The sequence below is a fragment of the Arctopsyche grandis genome, unplaced genomic scaffold, assembly GCF_051622035.1.
Source record: "Arctopsyche grandis isolate Sample6627 unplaced genomic scaffold, ASM5162203v2 HiC_scaffold_487, whole genome shotgun sequence".
NCBI classification, from domain to species: domain Eukaryota; kingdom Metazoa; phylum Arthropoda; class Insecta; order Trichoptera; family Hydropsychidae; genus Arctopsyche; species Arctopsyche grandis.
The window spans coordinates 710-22,554 of record NW_027518548.1 but is presented as its reverse complement, the minus strand read 5'-3'; the positions used below and the strand labels follow the sequence as shown (position 1 = coordinate 22,554).

The 21,845-nt window shown below is 27.7% G+C and overlaps 1 protein-coding gene across 1 annotated transcript; it reads left to right on the top strand.

The window, feature by feature from the left end:
• The first annotated feature begins 7,667 nt into the window (after positions 1–7,667).
• On the top strand, positions 7,668–8,171 carry LOC143922135 (uncharacterized). Its single transcript, XM_077445375.1, has one exon. It carries the CDS (start codon positions 7,668–7,670, stop codon positions 8,169–8,171), a length of 504 nt encoding a protein of 167 aa, XP_077301501.1.
• Positions 8,172–21,845: the final 13,674 nt, after the last annotated feature.

Sequence of the window (21,845 nt, the reverse complement as noted above, 5' to 3'; positions counted from 1 at the left end):
TTTACTTTCAAGGATATTTGAAAGAAAACGATTTTTTTTTAAAATTTTTAATAGATGATTTTTCTACTAAGAAATGTTAATCAAAATTAGAAATGATTTGACTGATTTTTTAAGATACCCCTAGATAATAATTTAAATCACTCAATTCGTGCTTAAGAACATGAAAGGAGTTTAAAGATTCAATGTGTTTGGTTCTAATATGACTTTTAATGAGAATAAATATGTTTTTAGTTTATTAAAGAACGTAATGTTTGTATTTTGGCTAAAATTCCAAATATGTGTTTGAAATTGTTTAACAATTTACTAAAAAGTGAAATTCTATTATTCTGGTAAGCGTGTAAATCTGAAAACAAATTTACTTATACATGTGATCAGTAAAGATCAGATAAATAGGGAGTTATTAATATTTTTCAACCAAATCTATCTAAAACTACTATATTTTCTAACTCCTTGCCAAGTTTTTTGGCATTTATTGATCAAAACCTTTATTTTTTTGACATATTATTAAAAATGGCTGATCTTTCATTTGCAGTTAACATAGAAAATGGGCTTAAAGGTAATTATTTTACATTAGATGAAAATTTAAATTTATTTAATGAAGACCAAACCCCCGTTAATGTTTTAGATCAACTTGAACAAGAAAAATTGCCTGCTACTAATGTGGATTTGCTTAATAAAGAACAATCATCTGCTAACCAGTTAAATGTTCAAAAACATGAGAATAAAATAAATTCTATAATTAAAAAAAATAAGATTGTTAGAAGTACAACATGCTTTTAAGAACTCTACTGAAGTGATAGAATCAATTCCAGGTGTAAAAATAACACTTTTAATTAATAGAATCAAAATTTTTATTGGAAATACATTTAAAAGCGATTTAGATATTCTTACAGATGACTGCCAGAAGTTTACAATTAATCAAGCATTACAATATACTATAAATTTTGGAGTATTTTATTTCAACAAAATTTATCCGGATGTTTTTTTTGTTTCCAAGATAATCTTTTATTTTGTTAATCTTTTTAAAGAAAGCGTTTCAATAACAATTGAAAATGGTCAGTTTAAAATAGATGGTGAAAATACTATTATAGCTTCTAAAATGAACAGTTTTTTTGACAGGAATGATACAAGAACACATTATCTTTTATATAAAGTTCAAATTGCAAATAGATTTATTGATCTTAAAAAAAGAGCTAGATGTTTCAGGGGGGAAATCAAAAGATGATGAAATTTTTTTAAAAGATCAAAAAACTGTTCATTTAACAAAGGAAGGTATTAAATTTCAAAGTAATAATCCAGAGCAGGATGAAAAAATGACGGTGATATTAAATTCAGAAAGATCTTTTTGGAAATATTTTAAATAAAATTAAGCATTTAATAGAAATGCAATTAATTCAGAAAGATCTTTTTGGAAATATTTTAAATAAAATTAAGCATTTAATAGAAATGCAATTAATTCAAAAAGAGTAATTCTAAATAAAGTGAAAATGTGGTTTTGTAAGGACTTTCTTAAATAAATGTATTTACTTTAAAAAATTTAATTAATAATACTAATATTTCAGGTATTAAATGCTGCTAATAATTGAATATAATTTCAATTTCTCTATTTCTATTAAATTATTTACGTCATAAAAGGAAATTGTAAAACCTAAGCTAAATTGTGTTTTAGATTATGTAAAAAAATGATAGTTTTTTTATTTTTGCTAGATTTTTGGGCTTGCTTAGTGTAAAAAAATTAGATTTGGGGTATCAAAATTTATCTTCAAATAAAAATATATAATCAAAGAGTTTCAAATCTATAAATGACTTCGTATTATTAATTATTTCAATTATACCCAGTTGTTAAAATTACCCCTATGTCATTAAATTCTATTTTCACTAGTAATTAAAGGTTTAAAGAAGTTCTCGTTTTCTAAATGATTATTAAGGCCAATTTAACTTTTGTTGTTTCTCAAATATCTATAACCCTGTCAAATCTTATTTTTATTGATCAACTCTCAAATAAAAAACACTTTGTTTTTATAATTAATATATATTGATTGATATTAGTAACTACCTGAAATTTGATTTCTTATGTAATTTTAAAATACATTCTAATTTATTTAATGGTACAAAATACAGTAATTGTTATAATCGGTCAAGATTAATACACCTAATCTCAATAAATATTTTAAGTAGTAACAGTAATAAACATTAATTTTTTAACAATATTATTATAACAAGACAAAAAAATACTTCATTAATCTGTTTTAATCAAACCGCCGTTTTCATCAAATACTATAACAGTTTCCAATAATGTGACTTCGTTGGATGGTTCATTAGATGGAACAGATACTTTTAAGATTTCTTTATTACCTATTTGTGGAAACATTATTTCATTAAGAAGCAAGTAAATTGCACATAGAAGGCCAAACTGCACTGATGTGATAATATCTAAGTGTGTTTCAGTTAATTTAAAAGGAAAATCTACTAAATTGATGGTAAATTTAAGAATCCATAAGCAAAGCAAGAAAAAGATAAAAATCCGGAATTGGTGTTAGAATTAGCAAGTGATTCATTTCTAAATCTAGAAATAAGAATGAAAAGTGTAGCAATAAACAATTCGACACTTCCAAAAATAAGTCTAACAAAGAGATAGATTTTTTGATCGACAAGTTCTTCAATATAATAAGAATAGAATGCCAAAGGCAGTCTGAAAACACCCCAAATTCTTGAAAAACTTCCAATATTATTACGAAGGGCTTGAATAGATTCAGTGTTTGAGTTGTTTCTACGATCAGACATTGATGTAAGTAGAGAAATTGCTATAAATAAGCATGATATGAATAGAGATTCGGATATTTTTAAGCTGGTCAGGAGAACCCAACTAATATCAATTGTTCTGTTTTTAATGTTAACTAGATAATGTTTTGTAAATGTGTGTGTCAATTCAAGAACTACTTTATCAATTTCAAATTTAAAGCTCAAAAAAAACAATGCTGCATTATAACAAACGGAAACTTATTATTGATAGTTTCAATAATAGTCCTGCAACTGATCTAAATTTTCCCTTGATTATATTAATAGTGGGTGTTGTGCTGGACATACTTCTCGATAGCACATATAAACAGTTCAATAACATTATAACGAAGCAGGTTCGCAGTGTTAGGGTCAGTTTTCAAAGCACTTTTATCCATTGTTTAGTGTTAGCAGTTTTTTATAATTAATTATTGATGTTTCAAATAGAGGTAGTTTGTTTCAAAAGTAAAAATAAAAGCTGAAACGACACAAATTGCTAATTAAATCTGAAACTGTGATTAATAACAATATTAAGAATTTGTTTTTTCTCTAAAATCAGCAGGTAAAAAAAACTGGATTCTTTGTAAAACCAATAATCAGTAATTGAGGAAAATCACCTGATTTATTGTAAACAAAATGAAAATCTCTTTTTTGACACTTGAAAGCTAAATAAACCAATAAATAAACCCAAATTAAATAAATTTTGATTCCAACTTGAAAAGCAGACAAATATAGTCTAGTGCATAGATTGATATTAGCTGAAATGAAACAAAACCAGTGATTTTTTTAATATAGAAAGCAATAATATTTGCTGAAATAGTCTTAAATAAATTACCCTTAATGTCTAATAGGTCTTCAAATAACAACAATATTAATTAAATACCCTTCAAATTTTCTAGCATTTATAATAATTAAAATTTAACCTAATTAACCATTTATATTTTCATTATCAAAAGCTTGAATTAGATAAATTATGATTAGCTGCATGCTCTCAAAACTCACCAAAACAATTGGAATGGTCAGATGAGGCCCAAAAGAAATTAAGCTATAATGAGGTGCAAATACCTTTAAAGATGTTTGTCATGCTTAAACTAGATATTGTTTGCTCAATAGGTTCTTATAATAGCAATAAAGAGTTTCTAAATAGTTTAAAATAAATATATTTACACAAGTAGCTTTTTTCACATTCTTAATATAATTTAAGACCTTAAACAACTCAGCTTCTAAAAAATTAAAAGCTAAAAATAACCTGTAAAAACTACCCAACGTGCTTATTTTGCCATATTTATAAGTTAATTGAATAATAATCTCAATTAATTTTATAAAAAAAGGTGCCTTTAGAGTTTTTTTTATCCTTTTAAATCAATTTTGAGTCTGAGACTTCGTTTTCAATGTTTTTGTGTTGAAATATTTGGCAGCAGGTATTAATAACAGTCGAAGATAATCATAACAAGAGTATTTATTAAAAAGGTATATTTCCTGCCTAAAATAATTTACCATTTAAATCAAGAAAAATAAAATAATTTAAGAACGAGCAAATTTATTTGAAAGCATACAGTTGTGCAGGTAGTTTTTGCCTATTTTATCCTAATAATTAACTGATCTTTAATGTCTTCTGTAGCGATTTCTCTTTCAGCAATTACGTTTTCTTAATTTAAAATCAGTAAATAAATCATTGATTTTGAAAAAATATTTAATAAAAAAAAATTGAAAAGTTTCATTAATGAACCTTTAAACACATTTAGATGTGATTTTAATTATTAATTTAAGTAAAGATATAGCTTATTAATTAAAATTTACAACAACTTAATCCTAAATATTTACATGCTTTAGAAAAAATTCTATCTTCATAATCAAATATTCTTCGCTTTTCTGTTTTAATTAAAAAAGAAACCTCTTTTGACAGCAGGTCCAGTTTTTCAAAGCATTCACATTTGGGGTCGTGTTTTTGTTTCAGCCATTTTAAAAAATTACACAATTTAATAAATTCATCTATGCATTGGGTATAATCTAAATCTGCTGGATCTTTTAAATCAGGTCGTTCTAATTCAAATAAGCCCGCGGGGATGTTATTGACGGCTAGAAATAAGCTATTCGCCCTATTTCCAACAGAATGGAATTTCGTTGCTAAAATTCGCTGCCTTTCAGTTAATTTTGTAAAATCTTTTTGTTCATAAATGCTTTTTGGAGCCACAAAATTTGTGTTTTTCTTGTTTTTCTTCTTTATGTGCTTTTTCAACATTTTTTTAACTTTCAAAATTTTTGCTTCAGGCGCAAGTTCTAAAGTTTTTGGCGATTCTAGAAACACTTTTATATTGTTACTCATTGGGGGGCTGTTTTTTGTCAACTCTTATAACAAATAAGGCGGGAAAACACAAGTTTTTACAAAAAATCAGAAAAAAGAATTAAAACAACTAGACCAAACGACTTTAAAACAAAATTTGGTCATCTTTACCAGATAGTAATTTTGGCATTTTTGTGAATAATAAAAAAATGATTTGACATTTCTTGGTTCGTTTTAGCACTAGTGCAGAATTAAGAAGGTTCAGCGCCAAAATAAAAAATGCGCAACCTGCTCTTAAAAATAAAACGGAGTTTTTTCGTATTATTTTAGAAAGTATCATCTGTATAAATTAGATTTGTATACTGTATGTTTATGATTTTAAAACGCCAAAACACATCACATTCGTTCTGTCTTGTTTAATTATATTAATAATTTCAATTACTTAAACTTTTTATCAAAAAAAAAAGTTCGGATTTATTTAAGCTGTAGTTGTTAATACTTGTTAGTTTTCTTAGTGTGTTTCTCTGTAACCCGGTCGGGGAACCGCATTGCTGCGTAAACCCCCCCACGGCCCTTATGCCAGCTTAATCCCTCTGCCGACAGTCGGCTAGCCTTAGGACTAAGTGTCCCATTGACCTTGAGCTGGCGTTATAATTAGAGACAGTACCATACTGTCTTGGGCTCTCTACAGACCCCTGCGCTATGCTTACGTAGGCTTTCTACTGCCATGGGAGTTATTGTTGCCGCCACTACCCAAGGAGATCATTTCTTTTTACAAGACCCGATCACGGCCTGATGCTAGTCTTTTTATAGTGGGGTTATTACGACTAGCGCCCACTTTTGCGACGGCGTCCCGGTTCTCGTTCTTTTACCAACCAAAACGAGGTTCGAACCCGGGCAGCTCAGGAGTGAATCAGCAAGCCGACCACTAGCCCAACGCCGGCAAAACTTTTTATCAAAGATAGGTATTTCAAATGTCTAAAAAAATTATATTTAACAAATATTGCCTTATAATTTTTGCTCATATGTCACGAAAATGAAAATGAAAATAAAAAATCTTTTAGTTTTCAATTTAATAATTTAAACAAAATATGCTTTTTGTTTCTCAAAAAATGGTTTAGTTGCTAGCAATCCTTTAAAGATCTAAATTAATACATAATTTAAAACATTATAATAAGTGATTATTTCTGAAGATCAATTGACCTATTGTTTAAAACACGTTTCAGAAGTGAATAGAAACGGTTCACAAAGTAAACAACACGATGGATAACAAACCATTTTTAATACTAAAAGGCAAATACGAATTGTTTGGGCAAATCGGATTACACACAGTTCAATTTTTTAACGACACTCTTTTGCTTAAAAACGACGTTGATAAAAGGGCAATAGAATTTACAGACATCTATAAAATTACTTACAGTGAAACCACACTGACAGTGAATCTTAAAAGTGGTGAAAAATTTAAAATACTATGTAACAGTGAAGAAATTAAGAAAGTAAAAACACATTTTAAAATTTCTGTAGAGAAGGAGGAAATGGAGTTTATTGCAACTGCTGCTGTTACTTTAAACAAAAATTTGTTTTTTGTAACAATTCATTCAACTAATTTAAAAGAATTGAAATCAAAAATATTTAAAAGGATGGGAAAGTTTATGTATCCGGCTTGTGGGATTGAAGACATTCGTCTTAAAATGTTCAGCAAATTCAAGTTTTTTGTACTGTGTGAAGGGGAAGAAGCAGAATTATGCAATTCAGATGATTTAGTAGCTGCACTTGCCTATAATGACAACAAAATCAGAATAAACATTGAAGCAGATTTATGAATGCCTTAAAAAAATCCGAAGCAAATAGAGAGCATAAAAAGTCTAAAAAAATATATTTAAAATTATAAATGCCGAAATAAATCTTAACTTGATTTTCAATTTGTTGAATTCATTATTAATTAAATAATAAGTCGTTCCAATAATTTAGAAAACAAATTTTCTTAAAAGTGTCTTATTTATTTGCCACAACTAAAAAAGTATGGATTTGTTGCACTGATTTGATTAACAAACCCATCTGTTAGCAGCATGTAGTGCTATTTATTGACCAACTTTCATAGCTGGGTAATGAAAGGTTATGATTTTTATTTGCTTTTTGTTTTAATTTATAGCAATGTTTAGATCTAAATGATTGTTAATATGTTTACCATAAGAATTATTAATAAGTCTTCACAAAATCCAATATTTAATCCTTCTTATTTTCAGTTGGATATATATATTATACTTAAATAAATACCCATGTTTACCTCAAACTCTTACTTTTTCTATTTCATAAATTTATTAGACATTCATCTCATTGCCAAGTTCATAGTATTTCTCTCTTTTAATTTATTAAGTTTTTAGATGTTTTCTAAAATTGGTTTGTTTTAAATTTGTATTGTTTTATAAATCTAAATATTTTTTTAATTTTAAGGAACATTAATTATTGAATAAACTTCTGCCAAATTAGTTTCTGATCACCTTTATAAATGCTTCGTTATTTATTTAGTAGGCTTACTTAGATAATTTTAGCTCCTCCTATTCCTTTTAATATTTTAAATTTGAAATTTGAAAATTTTTACCCCATGGGTATTTCTGACAAAACTAAAACATTTTTTGATATCTCAATAGATGGAAAAGAAGCAGGAAGAATTGTTTTCGAGCTTGAAAATCATGTAGTTCCAAAGACTGCAGATAACTTCCGTCAACTTTGTACAGGAGAAAAGGGATTTGGATACAAAGGCTCATGTTTCCACAGAGTGATTCCTTCATTTATGCTTCAAGGTGGTGATTTTACTAATCATAATGGTACAGGCGGTAAATCTATTTATGGGAAGACATTCGCTGATGAAGATTTTACTTTAAAGCATACTAAGCCAGGACTTTTAAGTATGGCTAATGCTGGAAAAGACACCAACGGCTCACAGTTTTTCATAACAACTGTTCCATGCAATTGGCTCGATGGAAAACACGTAGTTTTTGGTTCAGTAGTTGAAGGAATGAACATAGTTCAAGCCATTGAAAAACTAGGAAGTAATTCTGGTATTCCAAGCAAGAAGATAATTATTAGTAATTGTGGAGAACTTTAATTAAAATATTTAAACTTTTTAGTTTTAAGCTCTCGTTTTAATTTTTTTTTGTATTGTTTTGTGGCAACATAAATGGCGTAAGCTGTAAGTTCTCCTTTTTTACATTTTTAGACATTAAAGGTATTTAATTATTATATTTATAGATGAATGCACAACAGTTATAGTTTGATCTTGCCATTTAAACCAATACTAAAAAACAAATGTCATAATTAAGATTGTATTCCTCTGTTATATCTAATCAACGAGTTTGTACTTTAGTAAAAAGATGTAATAAAAAAATTAGTATAAAAATTTCAACTTATTTATTTATTAATTAATTTTAAAAACCGCACTTTATCATGTTTATCTAATAACACTTGTGGGATTCCAGCAGCCTTTGACAAATCATTTCCTTCTAAAATATTTATTGAAACATAAGTTTTTTGACCCAAAAAGCGCAAAAGCCAAGAAAATCTGTTCCCATATAAATAAATACACTCCTCTGAATATTTAAGACCGATCACATAATCACAATCCTTTCCCCCATAATTTAAAATTGCAAGATTGTTGGTATTTGTATTTTCTGGGAATTGTATTTTCGTTTTGCTTTTTATAAATCCCTTGTTGCTTATTCCGAGTGCTGCTTTAATTACATCTTTGTCAAATTCTGTAACTGAATTACAAAATATCAACCCCTTAGGGACTCTTGCATCTTTGAGGGTTATTGAAATTAAAATCCCAATAACAGGGCACCCTATAAGATACAAGAAATAAATTGGCAATTTAACAATGGCCAGTAAGACTATAGACAAGGTTAACTTTTTGAGTTTTGGTTGTAAAAATGGATTTATACCTGTTAGAGGATCTTTGAAGGTAGAATATTTTTCCATTTGGGGTATTTTAGTTGCGTTTATAAATAAAAAAAGCATGCTCTTTTGGCTTGCTTTTTTTAACAAGAAAATTAAAGTAAAAAAACTTTAAAAAATATATTTGATTGTAAAATTACTTTTTTAAATTATAAAAATATTGGTTTTGTTGTGTTATAATCTATTAATATCATTTAAATGAATCTTCTTATGATTAAATACTTATTTAAAGTTGGATATATATATTATACTTAAATAAAAACCTATATTTACCTCAAACCTTTACTTATTATACGTAAATAAATACCGATGTTTATCTCAAACTCTTACTTTTAATGAAGAGCTTACGCCATCTTCGATGGCACAAGACAATTTTATTGTTCAGCAGGTAGACAGTATGGTACTGTCTCTAATTATAACGCCAGCTCAAGGTCAATGGGACACTTAGTCCTAAGGCTCGCCGACTGTCGGCAAAGGGATAGAAATGCTATAGGGGCCTCCCAGAGTTTTGTGGGCAACTTCTTTTTGCGCTGTAAGGCAACCACTTTTCATTAAATCCGATTTTTTTTTATTGTTCAGCAGATAAAGTCGAAGATAATCTTAACAGGGCATTTTTTTAATAGTATTAGCTTAAATAAGTATAATCCAGTTGATAATAAAAAAGGTATTTATTAAAAGTGGTAATCTTGCAGCAAAAATCAGGTCTCCCCTATAACTCTACACAAAACTTATCGCTCTCAATACCCCATGCCGACAGTCGGCTTGGACTAGGACTAAATGTCTCATTGACCTTAACTTGGAGTTTTATTAGAGACAGTACAACACTGTCAATCCTCCGATACTAATTAATTAACCCGTTGTTTTTATTGGTTAAAAAATAAAACTTGAGTTTGGAGTTTTAATAAATATGGTCAAATTATTGTAATATGCTTTTATTTAATCTTTTAATTAATTAAGAGATAAATATTCTATAAAATAATTTTAAGGGTTAGGATCTTTGTCTAATATCGTTAAATTCCATATTAGAATGAGGCCGATTATATACTGGTATCTAAAGGGTCTTTGTGTTATTTTATATTTAATATTATTAGTAAGAGTTTGAGGTAAACATGGGTATTTATTTAAGTATTATATATATCCAACTTTATTTAAAAATAGTATAAATCCTTTTTATATACTTAAATAAATGCCCAAATTTAATCAAGCGTTTAATAAAATCTAAAAAAATGTTTCAAAAAAAGTATAATGGGAATTACGAACAAATATAACCTATTTAAGGGAAGATTGCGATTTAATTTACACTGTATTAATACTACTGTGTAACATGAGCATGACAAGTGGTTACATAGCATTTCATATTTTTACAGGTACAGGAGAAACTCAACAACAAGTACATTGTTGTATTAAACTTTTGTTTATTTTATTGATCCATTCCAATTCAAAAAAATTAATTTACTGGTCATTTCTCCAACACAAATAGAATTCATGACGCCCCTTTTTATGGAATTAGACAATCTATGTACACTTGAATGCCTTGATGAACCAGAAGTTCTCAATGCATTAGAAAAGCGATATGAAGATGCTTTAATTTATACAAATTGTGGAATGGTTCTCGTATCTATTAATCCTTATAAGATGGTAGACTTATACAGCCCAGAAGTTGCTAATTTATACAGGAATGGAATAGGAAATTTACAACCTCATGTTTATTCACTATTAAGAGAGTGTATAAAAGATCAGGAGTTATTTGGTGAGCACACAATCATCATAAATGGAGATAGCGGGTCTGGTAAAACTGAGTGTGCTAGACAGATACTTGGATATTTAGAAATTCCAGCATTAAAACATGTTGATAATATCTTGGAGGGTATGGGAAATTGCAAAACAAAATTCAATGATAATAGCAGTAGATTTGGAAAATTAATCAGGTTAAATAAAACGGTTAGAATACAAACATTTTTACTTGAAAAATCTAGAATAGCTGAACAACACAAAGGTGAACAAAATTTTCATATTTTTTATTATATTTTGGCTAAAAGAAATGAAAGTATTTCAAACGATTTTATTGATTTTTCTACAGAAAATAACAGCCTAGTTGATTTTATAAAGGCTTACGATGACTTAATTGATTCTTTCCATGCAGTATCAATAGATTTCAAGCCAGTTGAGAAATTACTTTTGGGTTTAATCTATCTCGGGTCAGTGATTATTAAAAAAAACGAAATTATTAAAAGCAGAGAATACAAATTAGCCATTGATTATCTAAATTTGAATGAAGTTGAATTTGAAAAATATTTACTTACAACAGTTTTAAAAATTGGAAAAGAAGAAATAATAAAACCACTTACGGAAAAACAAAGTTTGGTAGCAAGAAACTCGTTAGCCAGGCAGCTTTATGATACGATTTTTAATTTAATTCTAGATAAAATAAACCTGTCATTATCTAAAGTTGAAGTTCCAAATATAAAACTGAACATTTTAGATATTTTTGGGTTTGAAAATTTTGATCAAAATGGTTTAGATCAATTTTGCATAAATTGGTGTAATGAACGAATTCATAGCAATTTTATAAATGACACGTTTAATTATCAAAAAGAACTGTTAATTCAAGAAGGCGTTAACACTAAAGAGGTTTTGGAAGAGTGCATTATAGACAACTCCACTCTTAATTTAATAGAGATGAAAGTGGGTTTAGCAGATTTAATTGATGAAGAATCTTTTATTAACGGAAATCCAACTAATTTGCAGGTTAAAATACAAAATTATATGAAATTAAATACAAAGCCGCCCAATTATTTTGTATTCAAACATTTTAATGGTGAAGTGATTTACAATTTACAAGATTTCATAGTAAAAAACAGAGAAAAATCAGGAATTTCACCTACAATTTTTAATTCTGAAAAATCTAAAGTGGATCCAAATTTTACAAGTAATTTTAAAGATAAAAATAACTCTTTGGTATCTTCATTTTGGGCACAAGTTTATTCACGTTTATTAAACACAGCGGCTCAATCAAAAAGTTTAGTTCTAGAATTTAAATCAAGTTTGAATAATCTTTTCGAAATAACAAGAAATACCCGTGTAAAATACATTAAATGTATAAAACCAAATTTAAAAAAAGAAGCAAATAATTTTGATAAAGAAATGGTGCTAGCACAGCTTAAAAACAGTGGAATTTTACAGGCAATTGCTTTAAGTAAACATTTGTTTCCATACACGTTAAGCATCGAAGATTTCCAGTCACACTATCCATTTAGTGATCTTTCTGAATCATATTTAACAAAGGGAACTTCTTATATATTCTTTAACAATACTGGTTTTTTAAATCTACAAGAACGAAGGCACATTTACATAGAGGGATTTAAAAATAATTTAAGATTCTTTTGCAAGATACTTAGAAATAAAATATGTTTCAGAGAAATTATACTTTCTCTAAAACCAATGATTAAAAATGAAGCTGACATTGTAAGGTTATTAAATGAAGATGAAATTGACAGCTCCGTCAAAGTAAAAGAAGGGGTATTTGACAAAAATTGTTTTGTGAATGATAAGAAAGAGCAACTTGAGAATATAAATTATGGTAATCCTAACACTGAACTAAAACCGAGTGTTGAAAATAGATATAAAAATGAGATCTACAACACTAATTTTGTAAAAGAATATAAGGAGGCAGCACTAGACACACAAAATGTGATAATAGAAAACACTCATGAAATGCCAGTAAACAATAATTTTTCAGAAGAAACCTGCAATGAAACACATATTTCTGATATTATTTGTAAAGATTCTGCTAAAAAAATTTCAAACATAGAAGCATTAAGGAGAAATGAACATTTCTGTATTAAACTTATCAAGAATATGGAAGATGATGTTATTAAAGACATCAATACTGTATGTTCAACAATTGACAAAGACCAGCTTATTGTACTAAAAAATGAAAATTTCGATCTTAAGCTGTTAGTCGAAGAACTCAAAAATGAAGTCAAATTTTTGAAACAACTTAAAAAACCAGAAATATCATCTTTGCAACAGATTTTAAACGAGTCACACATTTTTGTTGATGATGTGTGTGATCAAAATACGATTAAAAAAGATATTTTGTCGAATTTAAAGCAAAATTTGGCTGATTTAACCTTTATAAACAGCTCTAAAAAGGAAAAAGTGACTAAAAGCACACTTTTTAGTTCTTTAATCAATTTATTCATAGAAAATGTACCAAAATATTCAAATAACAAATTTGATGCTGACAATATTTTAGCTTTTGCACAATGTGTATTTTGTATTCTCTCCTATTCAAACGAAAATCAAATCAATGAAGATTTTAAAGCATTCATGAATGAAATTGATTTAAAATTAATTAATTTTACAAAAAGCAAAAGTGGTGTTATGTATTTTTTAGCCAATATTATAGAACTTAAAGCTCTCTTTAATGACAGCCAATTGGGGCACGAATCTGATTTAAAAAATTATTATGATCCTGAAGTATTAAGTTTTATTGTAGACGAGTTAGACGCTCTAATAAAAAAATTATTAGAAAATTTCATTAATCTTTACAATGATCTCCTAAAGTTAGTGCTTCCTTACAGTTTATTAGATGCTGAATCACTTAAAAATGAAATTAAGCATTTGTCATATCTAAGGAAGTTTTTTCAGGGCCCAGACACTTCTAAGTTAATCGAGCATTTAGAGGTCTTGTATGACATGTGCTTATTCTATTTTATTCCAGAATATATAACTTTATCTGTTTTTTCCAATGTTTTAGGAAATATTGATCACATATGTTTTAACTCATTATTAATCAAAAAGAAATTTTTAGATCTTGAAAAATGCTATCAAATAAAATACAATCTTGCACAAATTGAAAAATTCTGTTTTTCTAAAGGGTTTAGGGAATTATTTTCAAATTTGATATTTGTAAATGAAGCCATGAAAGTGGCGAGTGCATTAGCAAGAACTGAATTATTAGCAAACGCCGCTTCCCCCAACAGTTTTCAGGATATTAGTGAAAGAAATAATATAATGAAAATAATCAACGATTCTTTTTTGAACGAGCAACAAATAAATTCTATCATCATATTATTTAATTATGATACAATAGAAAAACTGCCCACTTTGAGTAAAAGATCAAAATTCATCACTGCCGTACCTTTAAAAATATTACCTGTAGATAAACTGTCACATGTTTCCAGTTTTGTAGAACCAAAATATCTTCAGTCTAAAGATTTATTTAAAATACTTAAAGCTTTAAAAGCTCCATTGCATAAGACCAATTAAAAAACATTAAATACTTATTTTAAATCAATTTAAACGTAAAACACAAAAAAAATTAATTTACTAGTATAAAAATCATTATGAATTTGTTTAGTTTTATCTCGAGTTGGGTAGTTTGTAACTTGTTTCTGCGCTCAAGAATATTTCATTAAAATGGGTTTAGCTTTTTCTATTGTCTAAAAAAAAAGCTATTTTTGTATATAAATTCTGTATATTTTGGATAAATATAGAAAAATGTAAAAAAGCAAAAATTATCTCATATGTTATTTCATCAACGGGTGGTATTTATAAAATTTCACTAAAATATAGAAATAGCAAGGAGATTACTTTCACGGCCGAAGCATATAACCAACCAGCCACTAATTCTTAAAATTTTTTAGAGTAAATTTCCTCCAACCGAGAAAACGGGTTTCAAAGAAAAGATGATCACAAATTAGTGGAAGAACTAGTAATTAATATCGCAGAAGTACCTTATTGGGTTTAAATTTTAGAAATGTTAAAGTAGAACAGACTTTTAACCAAAAAATATTAAATAGCAATTAATTTTTTTTTGCAATAATTGGATTCTGAATTAATTGTTTGACACTTTAATTAATTATATTATTAATCTAATTCTTAATTTTAAACTAGGGGAATATCATTAGCTTTTCGGCTGTAATTTATTTATGAATACAATAAAATTAATTTTAAAAAGGAGTATTCATAAATTTTGATCTATTTTTCTGTACGTAAACTTAGTAATATACAAACTTTTATGGCATGTTGACATTTATTAAATTTGTAAAAAAATTAATTGGTGCATTAAAAAATTATTTAAAGAGTTTTACCCTACAGCCCATCATGAAGATATCACTTTTTTTGATTTTTTAAAGCGCTTTTTTTTTAATTAAAATAGTGCTCACTACACATTTTGGTTTTGAAGGTTTCGATAGCGCAAGTACTAAAAAAAAGGTATTTATTGAAAGTAGTACAAATGCAGCAAAAATCAGGTTGCCCCTACAACTCTACACAGCCTTATAGCTATCAATACCTCTTGTCGAAAGTCGACTCGCCTTAGAACTAAATGTTCCATTGACCTTAACTAGGATTTTGATTATAGACAGTACCTCACTGTCTATAGCGCAAGTACTAATTTATTATGTAAAGCGTTTTCAAGACAGTATGGTACTGTCTATAATTAAAAGCCAGCTCAAGGTCAATGGAACACTTAGTCCTAAGGCTAGCCGACTGTCGGCAAGAGGGATAGAGATGCTATAGGGGCCCCAGAGTTTTGTAGGAAACTTCTTTTTTTGCTGTAGGCAACCACTTTTCAATAAATCCGATTTTTTTTTTATTATGTAAAGGAAAAACATATACTTCTTTAGACATTGAAAAATTAAAAGACTTCCCAAATGCCATTTATTTAACAATTGAAGACACAAATATTGGAGAGATTCCCAAAGAAATATCTAACTTATCTTATCTTCTCTTCAAAGTCTTGTTATTACCAAAACAATTACAATAAATCAAAACCTTGAAAAAACTATTGAGCATTTATCACAATTACTATATCTCGTACAACTGGAATTTACTTATTGCTCTATTAGCAAAATTCCCACTGGAATAAGCATGCTTGAGGGTCTTGAAATGGTTGATTTTTCTAATAACATTTTAAAGGCAGTTCCTAAAGAACTTTTTGAACTTAAAACCATAGAATGGATAAATATTAGAGAGAATTATATTCAATACCTGCCAAAAAGCATGTTGAATGTGGTAAATGTAAGGTCATTTCGCGGCATTCTTATTGATGAAAATTCTTTAAAAAAATAATCTACTTTAGAGGGGTTTGGAGAACTTGACGTAACATCGAAACTTAAAAAAAAGGTTGAATTAAAGTCCAAAAAAATTAGAGCCGCTTTAAATTTAATAAATCTAAGGTTTATTACATATGTTTATCTTCGATTTATAAAATATTTTATGTCTTTTATTAATTAATAGCTTTAATGGGGCACTATATTATTTATTCTTACTGTAATATCTTTTAATGCCGTACAGCAGGTTTTAAAATTTACATTGATTTTCTTCAGTCTGCCTTTATTATTGATTAACAAAAACATTATAAAAACTGTAAAGTTAATAATATTGTATTTTATATCTAATTATTACTTCTTAAAATATTTATTGACATCAGGGGTATTAATCTTGGCTGATTATAACACTAATATTACAAAGCAAATTGTTTTTTACTAATATTTTTGCAGCAGATCTTTAATATTTGAAAAAAACGAATCCGATAATCGTGATGTGCTTTGCTACTTTGCAATTCTAACTTCTAAATACACCAAATGAATGAATTTATTAAAATTTAGAGCTTACGTCATCTTCTAAGTTCGATAGCTGAAATTAATTATAAAACATATCTATCGGCAATTTCTAATAATTGTTGATAAATATGTCTTACTTTTATATGTTAACAAGACAATTAATGCCTAAAACTTAAGTTGTTTGATCATTTGATGGTTAGATACATATTATGGCCGTCTCATAGATATTTAAGACAATAATATTTGATAAATGCTTTCATTTTGCCTTTTTCGATCATTATTTCCGTTATAAACTAATTAATTTTATACTTGCGCCTGTAAAACCTCTCATTTTAAGCTGTGTATTAGTATAAAATTAATATTATTTTTTGACTACTTTGAGAAAGTTTTGAATGTTTTTTTTAATTATAACAAGTCGAACTCAAACCTTTTTAGATTTTTAATTTAATATAATTGGGATACTTTTTTCAAGACTTAATCTAGCACAAGAAATAAGTAAGCAGAAAATATCTTAGCTTCATATTTCATTATTTGTTCTCAAAACCAATTTTTGCTATTCAAAAAAAGGGATTTATAAAATATTTTTATCTAGTTGTAATTAAGTGGATTTACTAAATTATGGTAAGTTGGCTCTTTCTAATATTAAAACTATTTATTTGGTTTCAAACAATTATTTATTGTAAATTTTTCGTAGGGGGGATGGAGTATTGCAAAACATTGGCAGAATCGATACCTTTGATAAAAAGCTTTTCAGAGTCCCACAAAATCAACCCGGCTTATATATTTATTGGATTAGCTGCTATAACCATAGTAATTATTCAAAAAACATTCCTAGGTGATTTATTAGCTTCTATCGTTTGTCTTTACATGCCTGTAAGAGATGCTATTCTTTCTGTTTTATCTCCAAACCCGAAAGTGAGTGAACTTAAAAGATTACTAACTGTTTTTATAGCTCTTTCAGTATTTGGTCTCCTTGAATGCTCAGGACTAAAGAAGATAATTCCTTTATTTTTAATTTTAAAAGTTTTGTTTGTTTTTTGGCTAGGTTCAGAAGAGAGTCATGCAAATGCAATAAGTGATACAGTTTTCACTAAAATTCCACCAACCTGGCTTTCAAAGAATAACAGCATTGAAGCAGCGGTTAAAAAAGCAGCCAAGTCAGTTGAAGATAACATATCTGTCAAAAAGGGAAATATTTCATTTAAAGCGGAATAAATTAAAGCTGATTTATAAGTGCAAAAAATATTCAAAAATTTAACATATGAAATATATTTTCTGTAATTAAAATATTTATTTAAGGCTTTTAGTAAATCATATTACTTTTATAAATAATTAATTTAGAAAACAGTTAATTGTTTCTTACTGTTACTTTGTCTTTTAATAAGTAACATTTTTTTAATTAGCAAGCTCATATATAGCTTGAGCAAAAAAACCCCTCTCAAAAGTCATCTTAAAAACTTTAGATGGATTTAAGTTTTATTTTCAAGATCTAACGTTATTTACTTTCTTAGTCTTTACGATATATTCTGTAATTTAAAATCTCCTAAGTTATCACATATGGTATAATTGTCAAGAAGCATTTTTCTTGAAACCTAATTAACATTTCTTCAGCGTAAAAAAGATCTACATTAGACAAGCCAATTCCAATTAATTTAATTTATTTTCTTGTAGTTGCCATTAATATACTAATCCATTAAGGGGTGGGTTATGGGAAATCTATTTAGAAGCCAAGTTTTGATTAAAGCTGGCATAAGGGCCGTGGGGGGTTTACGCAGCAATGCGGTTCCCCGACCGGGTTACAGAGAAACACACGAAGAAAACTAACAAGTATTAACAACTACAGCTTAAATAAATCCGAACATTTTTTTTTAGAAGCCAAGTTTTTCAAAACTCTCATTTAATTAAAGCCAAACCATAATTAATCCTAGCAATGGTTCTTGCCTACCCCTGTCCCCAGTAACTTGAAAAAATCTTAATTATTTATTGGCAGGCACAAACTCAATAAAAAAAGATTTTGTAAACAGTTTAAAGCGTCTCTTAAAACTTCTTGATAAGATTTTCCTTTTAAGACAGCGGTATCTACATTAGGGTACTCTGGGGTTGCCAATCTTTTGAGCGTGTATAAATTTCGTTGCAATCTGTAATCGAAGTTTTATAGGATTTTCAATTAACATAAAAACCAGATTTCCTGTCTTACACTGATAAAAAAAATTTAAATCAGGTTTTAAAATTACAATTTAGTAATATAAGATGGCAGGCAGCTACAATAATTAAAAGCCTGTCCTTGGGAAATGGCTTTATTGTGACAACAGGGTTAGGTTATATAATGTCTCGCTAAGGAGGAAAGTTGTTGCACAAATATTAAGAAAAACAGTAAAAGCCGACGAAACACATAACAAGTGCATTTATAAAATATTGATGGCTTTACGGGTTTAATTCCAACCCAAAATCTAAAACACCAAGTGAACACCCACATCTGGGTTACTTCGCTTTAAACCCCCTTCAAGGGAATAAGTTTTTAACCTTTTGAAAATGCCAAAAATACATCGTTTTTTACAAAATTTTCAATAGAAATCTTTTGGTGTATAATTGATTTATTCGGATCACATAATTAAAATCTCTTTAGTTCTAACAGACGCTTAATATAAAATCTTTTGGTGTATAATTGATTTATTCGGATCACATAATTAAAATCTCTTTAGTTCTAACAGACGCTTAATATAAAATCTTTTGAATTTAATCAAAATTTGAGTAAAAAGGCTGTTTTTATAAAAAAACTATAAATTGGTTACCCATGGAGGAAAATCTAAGAAATATTAAAACAGCAATTTTAAAAATATTGGCAGATCAAAAGTTAAACGTAAATGATATTGATGACTTTATAAAAACGGCACCAGAAGATCATCTTTGCATAGCTGAATTAAGTCATGAAGAAATTCTCCTTTATTTTTTACCATTTATACAAGGAATTTATAGAAAAAATAAAAAAGAGCTCTTAAAATACATAGAAATTATAATTGGCATATTTGATAATAAAGAAAGTAACGAATATAAAAAATTTGATTTTTTAAAAAAAAATGAAGATTTAGAGGAGTTTTCTTTAACTGATAATTTAATAAACTCTGGTTTTGAAATTATGAAAGAAAAAGGAATGAAAATACTACAAGAGCCCGTTAAAACGGCAAAATTCAATGTATTAAAAGTTAAAAATGATGTATTAATGAATGTACTAAATAGGGAAGACAGAATTTATATGAATGACGCGATAAAAAACATTAAAACGGATATTATAGAATGGGAAAGTAAAGAGTTTTTACAAGAACTACATGAAATATGCTGTTATAAAGCATTACTATATTTTAGAACAATAAACCATGAAGATTTAATAAAAATTAAAGGAGGCGAAAGAATAAATAAGAAGGAAATAAAAGAAGAGTATGAAACAAGGGCGTTTAATCTCCTATCCTGTGGGCATTTAAATCCAATTGGAAATATAAGAAAAGATCTTTTAAAAAGAAGAATAAACCCAAATATGACAATGGATGAATATGTAGAGAGTGTAAAAGAGGATTTAAAAGAGAGGGAAGGGAGAACCGAAGAAATAAGGAACAAAGATTTAGAGTATTTTAGAAAAGATGATGAAGAAAAAGAGATTAGAAAGAACTTTAAGGGGCATACAAGAAACATAAGTTAAAAGTAAAGAGCTTCACTATAAGATGAGGAAATTAAAGAAGCAGGCTGTTGTGTAATTGAAATAAATACCCTTAATGACTAAAAACTTAATTAATTAAAAGATTACGTCGCCCTTTCTTGGAACAAGGTACATATAATGAATTTTGCTGTTTTTTATTGATGTTGTGTTTTAATTATGTGAACATTTAGACTAAAAAAAAAATCGGATTTAATGAAAAGTGGTTGCCTTACAGCAAAAAAAGAAGTTGCCCACAAAACTCTGGGAGGCCCCTATAGCATTTCTATCCCTTTGCCGACAGTCGGCGAGCCTTAGGACTAAGTGTCCCATGAACATTTAGACTAATAGGTATTGTTTAGCACAATATTTTTTCTAAAAAGGGGTATTTATTTTTACCAACATATATTTATTTAGCATTTTTAGTGAATATTTGTTTTCAACGCCATTTATATAAAGTAAGTGTTTGAGGTAAACGTAGGTATCTAGTATTATATCTATGATGTAATAGGCTTAATTAAAGAGCCCTTAATGTCTAATAGGTCTTCAGAGAACAACAATATATATATTTAATTTCAATATTTAATGGCAAGTGTGCATTTTTAAAATATTAAAAGTTTTAACTTTTTGATCTTGCAGGGGGTTTCACAATAAAAACCCCTCCTAAGTTTAGGATAAAGTCTTTTAAAATTTATTAAATCAGTTTCCTTAAAAAAAGTAAGGGTTAAAATAATTTTGTAAAAATTTGGCCAGGGTGTTTTGTCAAGTAATTTCGAAGTGACAATTTTAAAGAAACAAAGTAAAATAATTATACTTTAACTTTATATTTAGGGCGTTTGTGCTCGCTTTTTGTTCCTTTTAATGGATTGTGATGTAATTCTCAATTTATTTAACAATACAATGAAATCTGTTGAAAAAGTAATAAATAAATAACCGCCAATGTCTAATAGGCCTTTAGCTAAAATTATACTTGGATTATATCTATTTAATAAATACCCTTGTTTTTATTATCTTCGACTACAACAGATCAATTTTTTCTATTTTCTCAGCTTATTTGGTGCAAAGAGCTTTTTTATACAACAATTAAACTCACAATAAATATGGCGCCATATTAAAGAGTTGTTAGGGCCATATATGACGCTATTATAAAGATCTCTTGTGGCTCTCTACTACAAAATGTAAATGTTCATATAAATTTAAATATAAAATCCACAAAAATGAATTGTTCGACATTTATAAATACATTTTTTCAAAAGAAAAAATTGCCTGGCTTTTTAAATTGAATTGTTCTGCACATAAATGTAGTGTCTGTTTTCTTGTAAACATTTATATTCACAAATAATTATTTTATTTTAATAGAAAACAGTTAAAGATTCAACAATTGTGATACATCAGATTATTTTGTAAATCAATTTTTTTAAAAAAATTCTACATTTAGCCCAGCATGTTTTTTTTATTTAAAAGTAATTTGGAACTGTAGAATATTTACATTTATTGTAAATTCTCCTTTAATCAAGGGAAGAGCATACTTTTGAAAATTTTGCTTGAACACAGAGCTTAATGTACG